Source organism: Oratosquilla oratoria, chromosome 20, assembly GCF_046742065.1.
Source record: "Oratosquilla oratoria isolate Oo_2021 chromosome 20, ASM4674206v1, whole genome shotgun sequence".
In the NCBI taxonomy this organism is placed as follows: Eukaryota; Metazoa; Arthropoda; class Malacostraca; order Stomatopoda; family Squillidae; genus Oratosquilla; species Oratosquilla oratoria.
In genome coordinates, this window is record NC_134796.1 from 25,938,700 (window position 1) to 25,957,771 (window position 19,072).

The 19,072-nt window shown below is 36.7% G+C and overlaps 1 protein-coding gene across 1 annotated transcript in view; it reads right to left on the reverse strand.

The window, feature by feature from the left end:
• Positions 1-6,358: 6,358 nt before the first annotated feature.
• LOC143036417 (uncharacterized) overlaps positions 6,359-19,072 on the reverse strand; it is a 92,962-nt gene continuing 80,248 nt past the window's right edge. Inside the window, exon 5 of the mRNA XM_076203758.1 lies at positions 6,359-7,286. Coding sequence (XP_076059873.1) covers positions 7,217-7,286 — 70 coding nt within the window. The 3' untranslated portion in view covers positions 6,359-7,216. The remainder of the gene's footprint in view (positions 7,287-19,072) is intronic.

Here is a 19,072-nt window from a genome sequence, read left to right on the forward strand (position 1 = left end):
AATATAAGGAAACTATAACCAGAGGAAAATGAACAACATGTGAGTTTCCTTAACTGGCTTGGTGATCCATCTCTTCTGGCTATCTAATATATAATTATTGTCAGACATTACTTAACTATACTTCAAATTCTCACACAAGTAACATGAGATGTAGAATGGAGCAGATTATAAATTTTCTCAGCATTTTTAAAGCATATGCTGATCAATGGGTAAACTATCACAACAAGAATATACAAGGAAGAATGTTGTGCAATTCAGCATATAACACGTTAATTTTACCTGACCAGTTAAACACATAGATGAAGGAAAATACAAATGTAATCCATTCTGCCTTTCTCCATCAACACAAAAATTTTTGCATGGCAGGAGCAAAGCAAATACTTGAAATTCAATTTAAACCATTTCTCTCTTGAAGCTTTTTCATTCTTTTTACCCAGGCTGAAAATTCCATTTGGCAAGGTTAGCAAAAGCTAAGGACACTAAAAGTCTGCCCCACCCCCCGTTTACCCTGAACACATATGATTGTATCATGTACAAACAGTATGATAAAAAAAACACCACATAATTTAATGATTTTGACAAATTCAATTTTTTTTTTACTGAAAATTCTGAGCCTTGTATCATTTTAAAAAATAGTCATCAAGTCACCATCCACTCTGCAAATAGTAAAAAACAACCACTTTCAATCATGAGCAGTTATCGATGTATGCCCAGTCCTACTGAGAACATCACAAGCAAGGTCTTCGTTGGTGAAGTGATTCTCAAATGACCTGTTTCTATGTAATTTGTACACTGGTTGAAAATTAAAAGTTACAAGTAGTTACTGTTAGAATATCATGACAGCAATAGCTATCTGATGTTTAGGAAAGGAAAAGAAGAAATAAGGAAGAAAAGAGGTAAGAGAAGAATAAAGGTATGCTCATCTTATTCATCATTATCCAACAAAACAACCAATTATTGTTTAACTACAAAGGTAGTTTGATTTTGAGTGTTTGTTAGTTACTTTTCATGTCATTACTTTAAGTTGCTGAGCTTTTCGTTTTTCTTTCGATATTTCACAGAAGGAAAGGGAAAGGGTGGTGGATAGGAGTGGAATGGATGGGAGTAGGTACATGCCTGTGACTTGGTTACCTCCCTTATAAGGGGGAAAAAGCTCTAGGTATATATAGATAGATTTCACAATTTAAACAGATTTGTTAATTAGTGGTAACCAAGAGTATAGTAGGAAGAGTTAGGGATGTACGTGTTCTAAGGGGAGAGAGTGGGGAAATATCAAACCATTTTTTGGTGGAAGGTAAGTTGAGAGTGGAGGATAGGTGGAGAAAGAGGAAAAGGGCAGAAGGTAGGGAGGTACTTAGAGTGAACTGCTTAAATGAGAAAGAAAAGGAGGAGTATAAGAAGCTGAGAGAGGAGTGGGAGGGAGTGAAGGATAGAGTAGAACTAGGAGTGGAGGAGGAATGGGGATGGTTCAAGAAGGGAGTTATATTGTGTGCAAAGATAGTGTGTGGAACAAGGAGGATGGGAGGAAATAGAAGGAAGAGTAGTGAGTGGTGGGATGAGGAAGCAAAGAAGGGTGTAGAAGAGAAGAAGCAGGCTTTCATAGATTGGTTACAAATTAGGACGAGGGAATCATATGAGAGGTACAAAGTAAAGAAGAGAAGTAAAGGAGGATAAGGAGGGAAAGGTAGTTGTAGTGGGAAGCACTAAGAAAATGACCATGATGAGCGAGGAAAATGGAGGAGAAATAAGGAAAGATGAAGTGAAGGCAGCTGTTAAGATGATGAGAGCAGGTAAGGCACCTGGGTTGGATGGATGCCATGCAGAATGTCTGAAAAAAGTGATGGTGGACTGGCTGGTGAGGTTGTTTAATGTTTGTTTAAGAGAGGGTAGAGTGCTGGAGGACTGGAGGAGTGCCTGTACAGTTCCACTTTAGAAGGGAAAACGGGACAAATGTGAGTGTTGTAGTTTCAGAGGGATCAGTTTGTTAAGTGTAGTTGGGAAGTCTTATGGGAGGGTCTTGATTGAGAGGATTAGGAGAGGAACAGAGGGAGTAATTGGTGAGGAACAGTTTGGGTTTAGGACAGGTAGGGGTTGTGTAGATCAGATTCTTGCAGTAAGACATAAGAGAAAGCTATAGGAAATGGTAAGGATGTATTTTGGGCTTTTATGGATCTGGAAAAGGCTTATGACAGGGTAGACAGGAAGGCACTATGGGAGGTATTGCAGATATATGGGATAGGAGGAAAGCTGTTAAGAGCAGTCAAGAGTTTTTACGAGAGTAGTAGAGCATGTGTTAGGATTAGAAATGGAAAGAGTGGTTTGGGTAAAGGTGGGCTTCATCAGGGATGTGTTATGTTGCACTGGCTGTTCAATTTATACATGGATGGGGTGGTGCGAGAGATAAATGCAAGGGTGGTGAGTCAGGGATTGGAGATGGTTAAAGAAAATGGAGAAAAGTGGGAGATAAGCCAGTTCTTGTTTGTTGATGACACTGTGCTTGTAGCAGGATCAGAGGAGGGACTGAGGAAGTTAGTGAGTTTGGAAAGGTGTGTGAAAGAAGTTGAAGATGTGGGAAAACGTAAGGTGATGAGAGGTACAAGGGGAGAATGTGGCAACAGACTGGAAATGAGTATTAAGGGAGAGAGACTGGAGGAAGTGGATAGTTTTAGATACTTGGGTGCAAATGTGGCAGGAGAGGGAGGAGTGTGGGTGGCGGTAGAATGTAGATTGAGAGAAGCAAGTAAATGCCTTGGGGGATTAAAAAGTGTAATGAGAAACAGACATTTGGGAATGGATGCTAACAGATTATATGAAGAAGTGATTGTGCCAACAGCACTGTACAGAGCAGAAACATGGAACATAAGAGAGGAAGAGAGGAGTTTCAATGTGTTCCAGATGAAATGCCTGAGAAGTATGTTAGGGGTTACTAGGCTAGAGTGAGGAATGAGGTGAGGAGAACAGGGGTGGAAAGGGAGTTGGGAGATACGGTTGATGACAGAGTATTGGGATGGTTTGGACACACAGAAAGAATGAGTGAAGATTAGTAAAAGAGGTGTGGAAGGCAGAGGTGGAAAGAGTAAACATGAGGGGGCAACCTAGGATGAGATGAATGGTGTAAAAGGCGCATTGGGAAAGAGGGGAATGTCTGTTGAGGAAGGATGGGAGAGGACAGAAGATAGGGGTGAATGGAGAATGGTCATGTATGGATGATGCTATGATGCATGAGGGGGAGTGGGTGGGGGATGGGGGTGAGAGAGTATGTATGAGAAATAAATTGACGCAGCCCAAAAACTTTTCTCCCCATCTTCTTTTCTGCGTGAGGGGATGGAGAGGGGGGTCACCGATTTAATGAAGCGGCCTTGCTGTGGATGTGCTGTGTCTTGTGACACTGCTTCTGACCCAGGTCAATGGAAAAGATGCAGGAATGACCCTTCATCCAGGAGGTACCAAGATAAAAGGAAGGGAAGAGGGTAGATGGGAGTGGAGTATGTAGGGGATGGAATGGGTGGGAGTGGTTTCTATGCCTTTCTATTTTTGGCTATCTCCAGTGTAAGGGGGAAAACGCCTTTAGTATATGTATGACATACATTCATTAGCAAATAAAAAATCAATTAGTGTAAGGTTAACAATTTCTTCAAAAGGGTATCTGGATAACTTTGTATATAAATCTAGTTGTGAAGTGAGAGGTAGGTGGGGACACCAGCTGCAGTCCTTCTATGGGCCCCAATTAAACTTGTGCTAGCCCTGCTTTTATAAAACTTATTTTGATTTCTTTTTGATGGGCAGAATAATTTACTCATTTTTCAACATAAATGCTCTTTGTCAGATCAAACTCTAAATCTGGGTCTTATCAAGTGACAATGCAAACAACTTAGACTATCACTTGACAGTCTCAAGAACTGCAAATATTAATGTCGTTACAAAATATATCCATGACTAGAACCCATCCATAACCACAAGCTACATTGCAACTTTTCAGAAATACATCTTGGCTTCATGAGATGCATTTTATGAGGTATATATGACTATTTACAATTCATCCAAACTGTTAACCATTGTACAACCTCTAAAATATATAGACAAAATCGTTTGAATGATACCTGTTTCCATGATAAATTACCTATATCTCATATGAACCTCTGAGTCTGAGATGTCAGAGAATTTTCTATGCAATGCTTCCTAAAACAAGAAATATCATGAGTAGTTGCATCAAGTTTTTGATGCAAAATTATACTAAACCAAAAAAGAATCCTATTATTTCAACAGTATCACCTCAATTTTGAAAACACAAAATATAAGATTGGTGAAAAAAAAAAAAAAAAAAAAAGTGGAATCTGAAAAAAACAAACTGGGAGTAAACATTACAAAGGATATGTCCCTTGACAAACAGATAAATAAAATTGTTGGCGAAACCTATAACTTTCTAAGATCAATGAAAGTGGATTTTACTTATTTGGATGAAGAAGTGGTAAAGAAAATACTAGTCACACTGATAAGGCCAAAATTGGAGTATGCAGCGACATTATGGTCATCCAGTACTAAAAGGAATGTAAGGAAAATTGAGAGAATCCAGAGAGCAACTACAAAGATGGCCCCAACACTATCAAAACTGTCATATGAAGACAGATTGTCAAAATTAGAATTACTAACTATTGAACAAAGAAGAGAAAGAGGTGACTTGTTGACCAGCTACAGAATTATGAAATGTATAGAAGTCCTTGATAGAGAAGACTTACTTTACAAACTTGTATAAGAGAAACACAAGAGGACAAGGAAGGAACCTCAAAAAGGACAGTTATAGAAGAGATCTGAAAAAGAACAGCTTTCCCCACAGAGTGGTGGATGAATGGAACACACTTGATGAAACAATAGTGTGTGCAAAAACAATACACCATGAGCATAGCTCTCCTTCCCATAAGATACAACTAGGTAAATAAATACATAGAGAAAGTGTGTGTATTTACCTAGTTGTATCTTACGGGAAGAGGAGCTATGCTCATGGTGTCTCATCTCTGTATCTAGCAGTGTCTAAATTGCTCTTAAATTCATGTATAGTTCTTGCACACACTATTGTTTGGTCTAGTTTGTTCCATACATCCACCACTCTGTGGGGTAAGCTGTTGTTTTTCAGGTCTCTGTAACTTTTTTTTTTTTTTTTTTCTTCCATCCCCTTCTATTTTTCTTATCCCAATTTAGTAAGTCTTCTCTATCAAGGATTTCCATACCTCTCATGATTCTTTAGATAGTAAACAAGTTACCTCTTTCTCTTCTCTGTTCCAGAGCTGGTAATTTTAGTTATTTGACAATCTTCATATGACAGTTTTATAAGTGTTGGGGTCATCTTCGTAGTTGCACTCTGGATTCTCTCAATTTTCCTTATATTCTTTTTGGTACTGGGTGACCAAAGTGTCGCTGTGTACTCCAATTTAGGCCTTATCAGTGTGACTAGTATTTTCTTTACCATTTCTTCATCCAAGTAAGTAAAAGCCACTTTTATATATCTTAGAAAGTTGTAGGTTTCTCTGACAATTTTGTTTATCTGTTTATCAGGGGACATCCTTTGTGATGATTACTCTCAGGTCTTTTTCAGATTCCACTTTCTTTACTTCCTTTATACCAATTTTATATTGTCCTGATATCCTTTTTCTTCTTTTTTTTTTTTTTACTTTTTTTTTCTCCAAATTCCAGGATGCTACATTTCTTAATGCTGTAGTCCACTTCCCACTACCGACTCCATTCCCAAACCTTGTTCAGATCTCTGCAGCAACTCACAATTTGTTTCAGTACTCACTTCAACAGTTTTGCATCATCTGCAAAGAAGCTCATGTAACATTTCACACCCTCATCCATGTCATATACATAAATAGCAAACATCAAACATTATTGGAGCCAATACTGATCCTTGTGAAACCCCACTAATCAGCTCTTCCCAAGTGGAACCATTATCTCTGAGTGTGTGTTCACCTAATTGTAGTAAACTGGAAATTAGCAACATTTGTTGGGTCCTGTCTCCTACTCTCCAATTTCATCATACATAATCATAAAGGTCAAGTCAGAAGGTTTTGGATTTCATTATTATTTCATGTATGAAAATATAACTTAGATGTTAGAACACTAAAATGCACATTTCTAGCATTTTATAGTCTTGATTTTATCCAAAGAACATGATCTTAAAAGTGCCTGATAGTAGATGAACTTTCCAATGTCACAGTTACATTTTCCATCGCTAGGACACTGATGATGTACAGCTGTTGTTTACATTCTTCAACATGGCCACCATGCAATACTCATATGAAAGTGACTTTACATCGAGTGAAGAAGATTTATTTTTATGAATTTACAGCAAAATTAATAATCATAAATTGGTACTTTTATTTCTTTCAGGCTGTACAGGTATCTTGCCTATCATAATTTAGTGGTGTTGGCAACAACTGGGCAAAAGAAATCACCTGGCCCTTCTAGTTTGTGCCAGAGACAAAAAAAAAAAAAGGCCTGCGCCAGATGGACATTACACAGGATTTGAATACCCTTCAGCAATGACTTTAGTTCAGGTTCTTGGAATTATATTCGGAGTACTATCTGTCCTTCGCATATGAAAAGAGTTCACTGGGTTGGACAATTAAACCTGGACCTTTGTTTCTGGATGATATCAAACTTCTCTTGTTTTTCATACTTAAAACAGACTGGTTCAGGATGTTTGTTGACAAGGTGAGAGCTGACTGATATCCCTGAGAAGAGCTTTCTGCATTATTATGAGCTCAAGCTCTCTGTGTGATTTTGAACATGAAAGCAAGATGATATGCAGGCTATTGTGTGTTGCACCATTGCTAAGCAGATGTACATCTATGAAGCAAGTACAAAGTTAAAAACATGGTGCTGTGTTGGTAGTAGCTACTATTCCCCATCAACCAGTTCAACATGTCAATTCCTTGTCAAAACACTTTACTACACTTTGTATTATAATTTACAAGAAATTCCAGGTTCACGCTGTCAAAGACTGTGAAATTTTATTACATTGTACTGGAGAGAGGATGAAAATTTTATAAAATTTTTGACAGTGTGAACTGGGCTTATTACCTTCTTTCAGCCATTCCCTATCATCAATAGGCTTATGCAGATATGTTGAATATATTTCACCAAGGTCTTCATGTTTGTTGACAAGGCCAGGGTCCCGAGTGTACTGTTTTTCTTATATGTTTTGAACAAAGTTTCACTTTCAACCCAGGCTTCTATGACTCATGCCGTCTGCACCGAATGATCCAGTCCTTTTTGCGAACAGGATCTTTCTAAAAAGATTGAAAATTAAGTCCATCTGCAGCAGAGTTTTGTTGAATCACTGTTGCAATTTACAGTGACACAATAATCTATTTTTCAACTAAATACTTGATAAAACCTTACTAACACACGGAATATGACAGATCACTGATCAAGCTGACAGCACAGCATGGCATTTTATAGTGCACACATATGGCATGCATCAGAATGTAAACAGCACGAGTGATGTCACAGCCTATAGAGCCTTAAAAGAACAGTGAAGGAAAAGTTTGTCTGGTACCATTATTTTGATAGGCCTTTTTATCACACTGCATAATAATTAGGATATATTCTTGCATTATTTTATCAAAAAACACTAAGCCATACATCTAGCAAATATTCACCACCTCTTTGAAAACCTCAGTTGACCTTTAAATTCATGTACAGTTCCAATGTAATCTACATTATTGGTTTCCAATTAACATATTCAAATTTGAAAATCTATGATATATAATTGGTGGATGGGAGTGGAATGGGTGGGATGGGTATGTGCCTTCTGACTTGGCTACCTCCCTTTTAAGGGGGAAAAAGCTCTTGTCATATTGATATTTAGATTTGAATTCATGATTTGTGCTCTGGCTATATCACCTAAGCTATTACAAGTATTTATGCATCTATATGGAAAGCTGTATTTTTTCACATCCTTTATAGACATATGTTCTTAATTTGTTCCCATGACCTCCTGCACATATGTGTATTTTTACCTAGATGTATCTTACAGGAAGGGGAGCTATGCTCGTGGTGTCCCGTCTTTGTATCTCAGTGTCTACTTTGCTTTTAAATTCATGTATAATTCTTGTACACACTATTGTTTCATCCAGTTTGTTCCAGACATCCACTGCTCTGTGTGGATTTTTTTTTTTTTTTCAGGTCTCTTCTATAGCTATCCTTTTTGAGTTTCTTTTCATGTCCTCTTGTATTTTTCTTATCCCAATTTAATAAGTCCTCTCTATCAAGGACTTTCATGCCTTTCATAATTCTGTAGGTGGTCAGCTGGTCACCTCTTTCTCTTCTTTGTTCCAGTCGGTAATTTCAGTTTTGACAATCTCTCCTCATATAACAGGTTTGAAAGTGTTGGGACCATCTATGTGTGTATGTGTATTTACCTAGTTGTATCTTACGGGAAGGGGAGCTATGCTTGTGGTGTTCTGTCTCTGTATCTTGCCATATCTAATTTGCTCTTAAATTAGTGTTTTGTTTTTGCACACACTATTGTTTCATCTAGTATGTTCCATACATCCACCACTGTAGGGAGAGCTATTCTTTTTCAGGTCTCTTCTATAACTGTCCTTTTTGAGCTTCCATGTCCTCCTGTATTTCTCTTATCCCAATTTAGTAGGTCCTTTCTATCAAGGACTTTTATATCTCTCATAATTCTGTAGATGGTCAACAAGTCACCTATTTCTCTCCTTTGTTCAACAGTCAGTAATTCTAGTTTTGACAACCTGTCTTCAATTGACAGTTCTGATAGTGTTGGGGCCATCTTTGTAGTTGCTCTCTGGATTCTCTCAATTTTCCTTATATTCTTTTTAGTACTGGGTGACCATAGTGTCACTGTGTACAGGAGTCCCTCAAATAACGCGGATTCAATCATACGCGGATTTTATTTCAAAACCATCTCAAATGTAGAGAACCGTTTTAAAATTCACGCCGAGTCGGGCACGCATACACACACACGCGGCAACATCGCAAACATTTGTGGTGACTGCTTTCTATTTTACCATATACAGTCGATCCTCATATAATGCGGTCATTATGTACACTGGGAACTACTCAAACAAGGGTGTGGGGGCGAGGGGATAGCCGTGGGTGGCTGCCTATGGTTACGTGTCAACCTCCGGGTACTGATGCAGGAGGGAGGGAGGGGAGGAGAGGGGGAGTAGGGGGTGGTAGGGGGGTAGCCAACAAGCTTTAGCTTGTCGCTTCCACCACCTGCGCCGTGCTGTCGTGAAATTTTACCACCCTAACCTGTTGAAGTGTAATGTTTCTTTCGTTTGGAACACAACTAATAAGTGTGATAATGACTGCGCTTGTCGTGTCTTAATTTCTCTTATGAGGTTCTTGTTGTTACTTGCGGTGGTGATTTGGGAGATCAAAAACAGACATATACATGCTTACACACGTGTAGACACGCACACGTGTAGACACGCACACGTGTAGACACGCACACGTAGACACGTAATAGACAACCAGTGTATGTTGTGAATGCGCGTGCGTGTACACACAAATACGAACACAGACACACGCACGTACATATGAACAGACACATACACGCACGCACGCACACACACACATATACATACGCCACATACACACACACGTGTATACGCCACATACACACACACACACGTGTATACGCCACATACACACACATATGTATATACGCCACATACTCATATGCATATACGCCACATACACAATGTATATACGCACAAACACATACATACGCCACAAACGCCACATACATACACCACATACACGCGCACACACACACACGTACACATACATACGGTTCTCGGTATTTAATATGGAAAGTCAGCATACGTGGATTTGGTCATACGCGGTAATTTCAGGAACCTAACCCCTGCGTTATTTGAGGGACTCCTGTACTCCAATTTTGGCCTTATCAGTGTGACTAATATTTTCTTTTCCATTTCTTCATCCAAGTAAGTAAAAGCCACTTTTATTGATCTTGGCAAGTTATAGGTTTCACCAACAATTTCTTTTCTGTTTGTCAGGGGACATATCCTTTATGATGATAATTCCAAGGTCTTTTTCAGTTCCCATTTTCTTTACTTCCTTTGCACCAATTTTATATTGTCCTGTTATCCTTCTTTTACTTTTTCCAAATTACATTATGTCACATTTCTTAATATTGAATTCCACTTCCCACTTCTGATTCCATTCCCAAACCATGTTCAGATCTCTCTGCAGTGAGTCATGGTCCGTTTCATTACTTGCGTCATCTGCAAAGAAGCTCATATAACATTCCACTCCCTCATCCATGTCATTCACATAAATAGCAATTATTGATGCTAATACTGATCCTTGTGGAACTCCACTAATCACTTCTTCCCTAGCAGAACTCTTATCTCTGATCACTACCCTCATTTTTCTTCCATGCAAAAAGTCCTCCATCCATTTCAGAAGTTTACCTTGTGGGATATCCCTCCTATGGTTTCCATTTTTCTTAATAGTTTTTTGTGTGTATTATATCTAGTAGTCTTGAGTAAAAACAGATCAAATTTGTGGCACGTGATCTTCCGTCTAAATCCGAATTGTCTTGGATTTAGTATATTCTCCAGATGTTTTATCCATCTACTCTTTATAGCTTTTTCACAAATTATGGCTATTGTGCTTGTAAGGGAAACTAGTCTAATTTGTTGGGTCTTCCTTATTTCCTCTTTTATAAATTGGTACGATATCAGCATTTTTCCAGTCTTCTGGTATTTTTCCTTATTTGAGTGAACAAATTTATGTTATATATTTTGTCTATTAGTTCTTTACATTCTTTTAATATCCAGTTTGTGATTCCATCCGGGCTGTGCGATTTCCTGACATCAAGGTTCATTATTTAGTCCATTATTTCTTTCCATGTTACTATTATTTCCCTCATTTGGAGAGATGTTCACTTTCTCCCTTCACCCCAATTTTGTACATTTTCTCTAGTGAAAACCGACTTGAAGTGTTTGCTCATGACTTTAGCCATATCTGTATCTTCTATGTATTCCACATTCCCTTGGCATAGTTTTAATATTTCCTGTTTTATTTTTTAGTTTACTGTTCACATATCTATAGAATAGATTTGGTTGATCCTTATGTTTTTCTATTGTGTCTTTTTCATAGTTTCTTTTTTCTTCCATGTGTATTTTTACATATTCATTCCTTTGATTAATATATATTTGCAACTTACTAGGTTTGTTGTCTTTTCTCCATCTTTTCCAAGCTTTCTCTTCAATCACTTTGCTGTATCTTCTGTTGAACCAGCACTTAATATCCCCTTCGATATGATGACGCCTACGTAGGCGTCATGAGGAGCAAGTGGGTTCGCGAGGATGCCGATGTCGGCATCTTGATTATATATATTGTAGTTGTACCTGCATGACCCCCATACTCTGTAAACTGGCTTCATCATATTTTCTATGGTTATCAAAATTCACGCGTGAAAGAGAAGGAGCAATACAGCGGTAACTTTATTTTTTATAATGCGAGTATTATGACGCAACATTGCACGTCTGGCAGCTAATGCTGCCTGTGAGATTTTGGCCCATGTTAAAGGGGATATACACCTTTTCCTGTTCTTGCTTTGTGACATATTTATCCACTCCTTTATAGATTTTCATCAGAATCATCCATTTTTCTTCCACTTGTGTTTCTTCTTTGTAGAACTTTTTCCAGCTTGCTTTAAGAAAAAATTTCCTAAGTTTCTCAAAGTCCATTTTACTTTACATCAGTCTTCCTTTTCTGTATTTCTCAATTCTATATATATTTCCTCCTTTATTTCTAACTCACGTAGTATGTGGTCACTCTTTGCAATTGGTGTCTTGTATTCAATTTTGTCCACAATTTTAGATTCTGACATAAATAATAAATCTAGTCTTGACAGTTCTTCATTAATTCTAAATCTGGTGTTTTCTTCTATCCATTGTGTCATTGTATGTTCTATAGTCATGTTGAGTAACACATTCCCCATTGATCCTCTCCACCTTTCTGTCATCTCTTCCCAACAGATTTCTTTGCAGTTAAAATCTCCCATAAGTACTGCGTTACCTCCAACCTTCAGTCTTTCATTTAATGAAAGTCTTGTATCACCTAACATTTTAGAATCTCTCTTTCTCCAACTCTTATTGTGATCATCTCCACCCTGTTCTCTCCATGTGTAACTTTTGTCACATTTAAATTTTCTTAACATGATTCCTCCACCCTGTTTCCCCTCTCTATTTCTAAGCCAGTGATTATATAATCCATGTACAACACTGGTAATAGTGACTTTAAGTTTGTCTCCACAATTCCCATTATGTGTTTTTTCTTCTGACAGGTAATCATTTAGTCTGTTTAATCAGTATATATTGGTATAAGCTAGTTTTGATTTTTTACTCTCTCCATCTCGTTCTCTGAACCTTTAATTTCTTTTTCTTGAATATAATTTTTTTTCAGTTTCATGTCTAACACACTCCAATAGAACTGCATTTTCTTAGTCTCTGTTCTTTTCTTGTTTTTTTTTTGTCAGCTTCATTTTTTAATGTCTCATCTCTTTCTCTTTCCTCATCATTCATGTCTCTTTTTATCCATATGCTATTGTAGTGTTTGTTTCTTGCTAATTTTCCTGTTTTTGCTCAAATTTCTTCCACTGCCATTTGTGACCTTTTCTGATCTTTAGGGGTCGACTTTTTCCTTCTGCATATTTACGCATTTTGTGCACTTCCTATATTTACTTTCCTATTTCTTGCTCTTCTTCTTGTACTACTTTTAGAACTTTTCTTGCCAATTCTTTCTCTTCTTTATCTCTCAGGGACCATTTAGGTGTGTGTGCATTTACCTAGTTGTATCTTACAGGAAGGGGAGCTATGCTCATGGTGTTCTGTCTCTGTATCTCCCATATCTAATTTGCTCTTAAATTCTAGTATTGTTTTTGCACACACATTGTTTCATCTAGCATGTTCCATACATCCACCACTCTGTGGGGAAAGCTTTTTATTTCTTTATATCTCTTCTATAACTGTCCTTTTTGAGTTTCTTTCTATGTCGTCTTGTGTTCCTATTATCCCAATTTATTGTGTGTATTTACCTAGTATCTTACAGGAAGGGGAGCTATACTCATGCTGTCCTGTCTTAGTATCTCACAGTGTCTAGTTTGCTCTTAAATTTGTGTATATTTTTTGCACACAGTATTGTTTCATCCAGTTTGATTCACACATCCACCGCTCTGTGAGGGAAACTTTTTTTTTTTCAGGTCTCTTCTATAGCTGTCCATTTTGAGTTTCTTTTCATGTCCTGTTGTGTTTCTCTTATCCCAATTTATTTAGTAAGTCCTCTCTATCAAGGACTTCCATGTCTTTCATGATTCTGTACATGGTCAGCAGGTCACCTCTTTCTCTTCTTTGTTCCAGAGTCGGTAATTTCAGTGTTGACAATCTCTCCTCATATGACAGGTTTGAGAGTGTTGGGGCCATCTTCATAGTTGCTCTCTGGATTCTTTAAATTTTCTTTATAGTCTTTTTGGTACTGGGTGACCATAGTGTTGCAGCATACTCCTGTGTAGGCCTTATTAGTGTGACTAGTATTTCTTTTTTTTTTTTTCTTTTTTTACTATTTCTTCATCCAAATAGGTAAAATCCACCTTTATTGTATCTTAGCAAGTTGTAGAATTCTGCAACAATTTTGTTTGTCTGTTTATCAGGGGACATGTCATTTGTGATTACTCCCAAGACTTTTTCATGTCCCACTTCTTTACTTCCTCCCTTTTTTGTTTACTTTTTCCGAATTCCATTATGCTACATTTCTTGATGTTGAAATCTACTTCCCACTTCTGACTCCATTTCCAAACCTTGTTCAAGTCTTTCTGGAGTGATTCACAATCTTTTTCAGAATTCACTTTCCCCAGCAATTTAGCATTGTCTGCAAAGGAGTTTATGTAACATTCCACATCTTCATCCATGTCATTCATATAAATAGCAAACATTATCAGAGCCAATACTGATCCCTGTGGAACTCCACTAAACTCCTCCTCCCAAGCTGAACTCTTCTCTGAGCACCACCCTGTGTGTATTTACCTAGCTGTATTATTCAGGAAGGGGAGCTACGCTTGTGGTGACCAGTCTTTATATCTTGCAACATCTAGTTTGTTCTTAAATTCTTGTATGGTCCAATTTGTTCCACACATCCACCACTCTGTGTGAAAAACATTTTTTTTTTCAGATCTTTTCTATAACTATCCTTTTTTTTGAGTTTCTTTTCATGTCCTCTTGTTTTTCTTCTAACTTTAATAAGTCTTCTCTGTCAAGTACTTCCATGCCTTTCATGATTCTGTAAATTGCCAACAGATCGCCTCTTTCTCTTCTTTGTTCCAGGGTTGGTAGTTCCAGTTTAAACAATCTTTGCTTGTAAGTCAATTTTGAAAGTGTTGGGGCCATCTTTGTCATTATGTTTTGGATTCTATTTTCCTTATATTATTTTTTGTACTGGGTGTCCAGTGTTGCAGCATACTCCAATTTTGGTCTTATCAGTGTGATTAGTATTTTCTTTACCATTACCTCATCCAAGTAATCAAAAGCCATCTTTAGTGATCTTAGCAAATTGTAGGTTTCTCCAAACTATTTTGTTTATCTGCTTGTCTGGGGACCTGTCTTTGGTGATGATTACACACATGTACATGCACACACATAAACATAAGCATAGCTCTCTCCACATGCAATAACTGTACTCAACTAAATACTGTACCACCATATACATAATTTATAGTTGCCCCCAGCTACAGATGGACAGCAATATGTTTAAATACTTAAATATATATCTGAGGATAAATTATAAAGAAATATATTATCTATAAATACATTTCTCAGCATGACTTATAAATTATATTTTGGTAAGTCATAATTAAACATAATATCATTAAATATACTTTTCAGTGTTTAAGTACTGTATAAATTATAAGTAGATATGGAAAAAGTGATATGAGAGTGAAAGGGGTGCAAATATTTCTCCCATAGGCACCTCACTCAGCAGTAAGTAGTATATATGGAAGGGGGATTTCCAATTCACTTTTTTCCCCTTAAGTATAACAACTGTTGCCACAACAGTTTCACCGAATGGAAACCAAAGCCTAACAGTAGCCAGCAACAGTCCTTAGGCCCTCCCACAGATCTCTTGATGGAATCATGTCTGTTGTACTGAAATAGGTTATGATTCAATATCTGTATTTACCTAATTGTAGTATACACAAAAGAAGCAACGCTTGTTAGATCCAGTTTCCTACTCTCCAATTTATCATACCTAGTATTGGATAATGTGGGATGGATAGGTGGGTGTATGCCTTGACTGGCCATCTCCTTTATATGGGGGAAAGGGCCTTTTGGTGTGTATTTACCTAGTTGTATCTTGCGGGAAGAGAGCTATGCTCATAGTGACCTGCTATTGTATCTTTCCACATCCATTTTTTTCTTAAAGTCATGTATAGTTTTAGCAATCACTATTTCCTCATTCAGTTTGTTCCAGATATCTATTACTCTGTGTGGGAAGCTATTCTTTTTCAAATCTCTTCTGAAACTGTCTTTCTTAAGTTTCTTCTCGTGTCCTCTTGTATTTCCTCTGTCCCATTTTAATAGGTCATCCCTATCAAGAATTTCCATCCCTTTCATAATTCTGTAAATGGTTAGCAAATCGCCTCTTTCTCTTCTTTGTTCCAGGGTTGGTAAATTTAGTTTGTCCAATCTTTGTTTGTATGTTAAATTGCAAAGTGTTGGTGCCATCTTTGTTGTTGCTCTTTGAATTCTTTCTAGTTTATGGTTTTTTTTTGTACTAGGTGTCCATAGTGACGCTGCATATTCCCATTTTGGTCTTATCAGTGTAACTAGTATTTTCTTTACCATTTCTTTATCCATGTAGTCAAAGGCCACTTTCATTGATCTTAATAAGTCAAAAGTTTCTCCAACTAATTTGTTGAAATGTTTGTCTGGTGTAATGTCATTTGAGATAGTTACTCCTAGGTCCATTTCCGAGTTTACTTTTTTAGCTTCCTTTGTACCAATTTTATATTGATCCAATATTCTATTTTTGCTTTTTCCAAATTCTATTATACTACATTTCTTAATGTTGAAGTTCACTTCACTCTTCTGACTCCATTTCCAGACTTTGTCCAGGTCTTCTTGAAAAGATTTGCAGTCTTCCTCTGTACTTACTCTAACAGTTTTGCATCATTTGCAAAGAAGTTCATATAACATTCCACACCTTCATCCATATCATTCATATAAATAGCAAATATTATTGAAGTCAATACAGAGCCTTGGGGGACTCCGCTTATCATATCTTCCCAATTTGAGTTCTTGTCTCTATGTACCACCCTCATTTTTCTTCTGTTCAAGAAATCTTTCATCCATTCCAATAATTTTCCTTGTATTCCACCTGTTGTTTAAATTTTTCTTTGTAGCTTTTTATGTGGTACTTTTTCAAAAGTATTTTGTAAGTCCAAGAAAGCACAATCTGCCCATCCGTCTCTTCCTTGTATTATTTCTATTAATCTTGAGTAAAAGTATATCAAGTTTGTAGTACATGATCTTCCACTTCTAAAACCAAACTGTTTAGGATTTAGTATTTTGTTCTCTTTCAAGTGTTTAATCCATTTATTTATAACAACTTTTTCGCATATTTTTGCTACTGTGCTTTTAAGGGATAGTGGTCTATAGATTGTTGGATTTTCTTTGTCTCCTCCTTTGTATATTGGTACAATATTTGCATTTTTCCAATCTTGTAGTACTTTTCCTTCTTTGAGTGAGAGGTCAATTATCTTGTGTATTTTGTCTGTTAGTTCGTCTATACATTCTTTCAATATCCAGTTCGCAATTCCATCTGGCCCATATGACTTTCTGATGTCAAGGTTCTTTATTTGGTCCCTTATTTCTTTCTGTGTCACCGTTATTTCTTTCATTTTAGGGGATCTTCCTCATTGTCCTTCATCCCAAATTTGTGAGCTTTCAATTGAAAATACAGACCTAAAATGCCTGGTCATTACTTCAGCCTTTCTACATCTACTATATATTCTTTATTTCCTTTGTGCAGTTTCACTATTTTGTTTTTGCCATTTAGTTTGTCATTTACATATCTGTTAAATAGTTTAGGTTGGTCTTTGCATTTGCCTATTATATCTTTTTTGTAGTTTCTTTTTTCCTCCCTACATATATCTACATATTCATTTCTCAGTTTGATGTATGTTTGCCATTTGATCATTTTTTTGTCTTTTTTTCCATCTTTTCCAAGCTCTGTCTCTTCTATCTTTAGCATCACTACACTTTTTGTTATACCAAAACTTTATGTAAACCTTTTTTGTTTCTTCTTAGGTACATATTTATCTGTTCCCTCTTTGTATTTTCCTTTAATTATGTTCCATTTCTCTTCCATCTTTGTTTCATTTGAAAAATTTTCCCAGTTAGAGTTTTGAATTTTTTTTTGTCCAAGTTTTACAGTCCGTTTTGTTGTACATTAATCTTCCTTCTCTGTTTCTCATTTCTTCTCACATCATTTTGTTTTTTAAGTTCAAACTCTATTAGTATGTGGTCACTCTTTCCAATTGGTGTCTTGTAATTCATTTTGCCCACTATGTGTGTGTGTGTGTGTGTATTTATCTAGTTGTATTTTACAGAAAGAGCTATATATTGTATTCACCTAGTTGTATTATACGGTAAGGAAGCTATGCTCATGGTGACCTGTCTTTGTATCTTTCAGCATCAAGTTTTTAATTAAAATCTTGAAAAGTGTTTGCACATACTGTTTCTTTATCTAAATTATTCCAGGTATTCAGTACTTTGTGTGGGAAGCTATTTTTTTCAGATCTTTTCTATAGTTATCCTTTTTCAGTTTCTTTTCGTATCCTCTTGTTTTTTCCATCGTCCCATTTTAGTAAACCATTCCTATCTAAGATTTCCATTCCTTTCATGATTCTATAGGTAATCTGCAGATCTCCTCTTTCTCTTCTTTGTTCCTCAGTTTTAATTCCAATTTGGACAATCTTTGTATGTTAACTTGGAAAGAGTTGGTGCCAACTTTGTTGTTGCTCTTTGAATTCTTTCTAATTTCTTTATATTCTTTTTAGTACCGGGTGTCCATACTGTTGCTGTGTACTCCAATTTTGGTCTTATTAGTGTATAACTAATATTTTTCTAATCATTTCCTCATCCAAGTAGTCAAATGCCACTTTCATTGACCTTAATAGGTTGAAGGTTTCCTGACTTTCATTGATATGTTTGTCCAGTGTCAAGTTTTTGCTGATTATTACTCCAAGGTCTCTTTCTGAGATCACTTTTTTTTACTTCTTCTTCTTCATCAATTTTATAATTTCTTGATATTCTGTTTTTACTTTTTCAGAACTCCATTATATTACATTTCTTGAGACTGAAGTTCACTTCTCACTTTTGAGTCCATTTCCAGATTTTGTCCAGGTCTAACTGTAATGATTCATAATCCTCCTCTGTTCTTACTTTCTTTAGTATTTTTGCGTTAAGACAAAGGCACACACCCACTCCCATCCCCCATCCTTGTTTCTCTCTTATCCTCACTCCTTGGGGATGAAGGGTCTTCCCGGTGTGTGTGTGTGTGTATTTACCTAGTTGTATCATATAGAAAGGGGAGCTATGCTCGCGGTGAACCCGTTTTTTATTGTTCTTAAATTCTTGTATTGTGTTTGCACACACTATTTCTTCATCCAATGTGTTCCATATATCTATCACTCTGTGTGGGAAGCTGTTCTTTTTTAGGTCTCTTCTGTAGTTATCCTTTTTGAGTTTCATTGCATGTCCTCTTGTTTTTCCTCTGTCCCGCTTTAATAAGTCCTCTCTATCAAGGGTCTTCCTTGTGTGGTGTCCTGTTTTCGTATCTCATTTTATCTAAACTATTTTTAAATTCATGTATTGTTTTTGCACACACCACTTTCTCATCTAACTTGTTCCAACTGTCAATTACTCTGTGAGGAAAGCTGTTCCTTTTCAGGTCTCTTCTATAGCTGTCTTTTTTTATTTTCTTTCCATGTCCTCTTGTATTTCTGTCATCC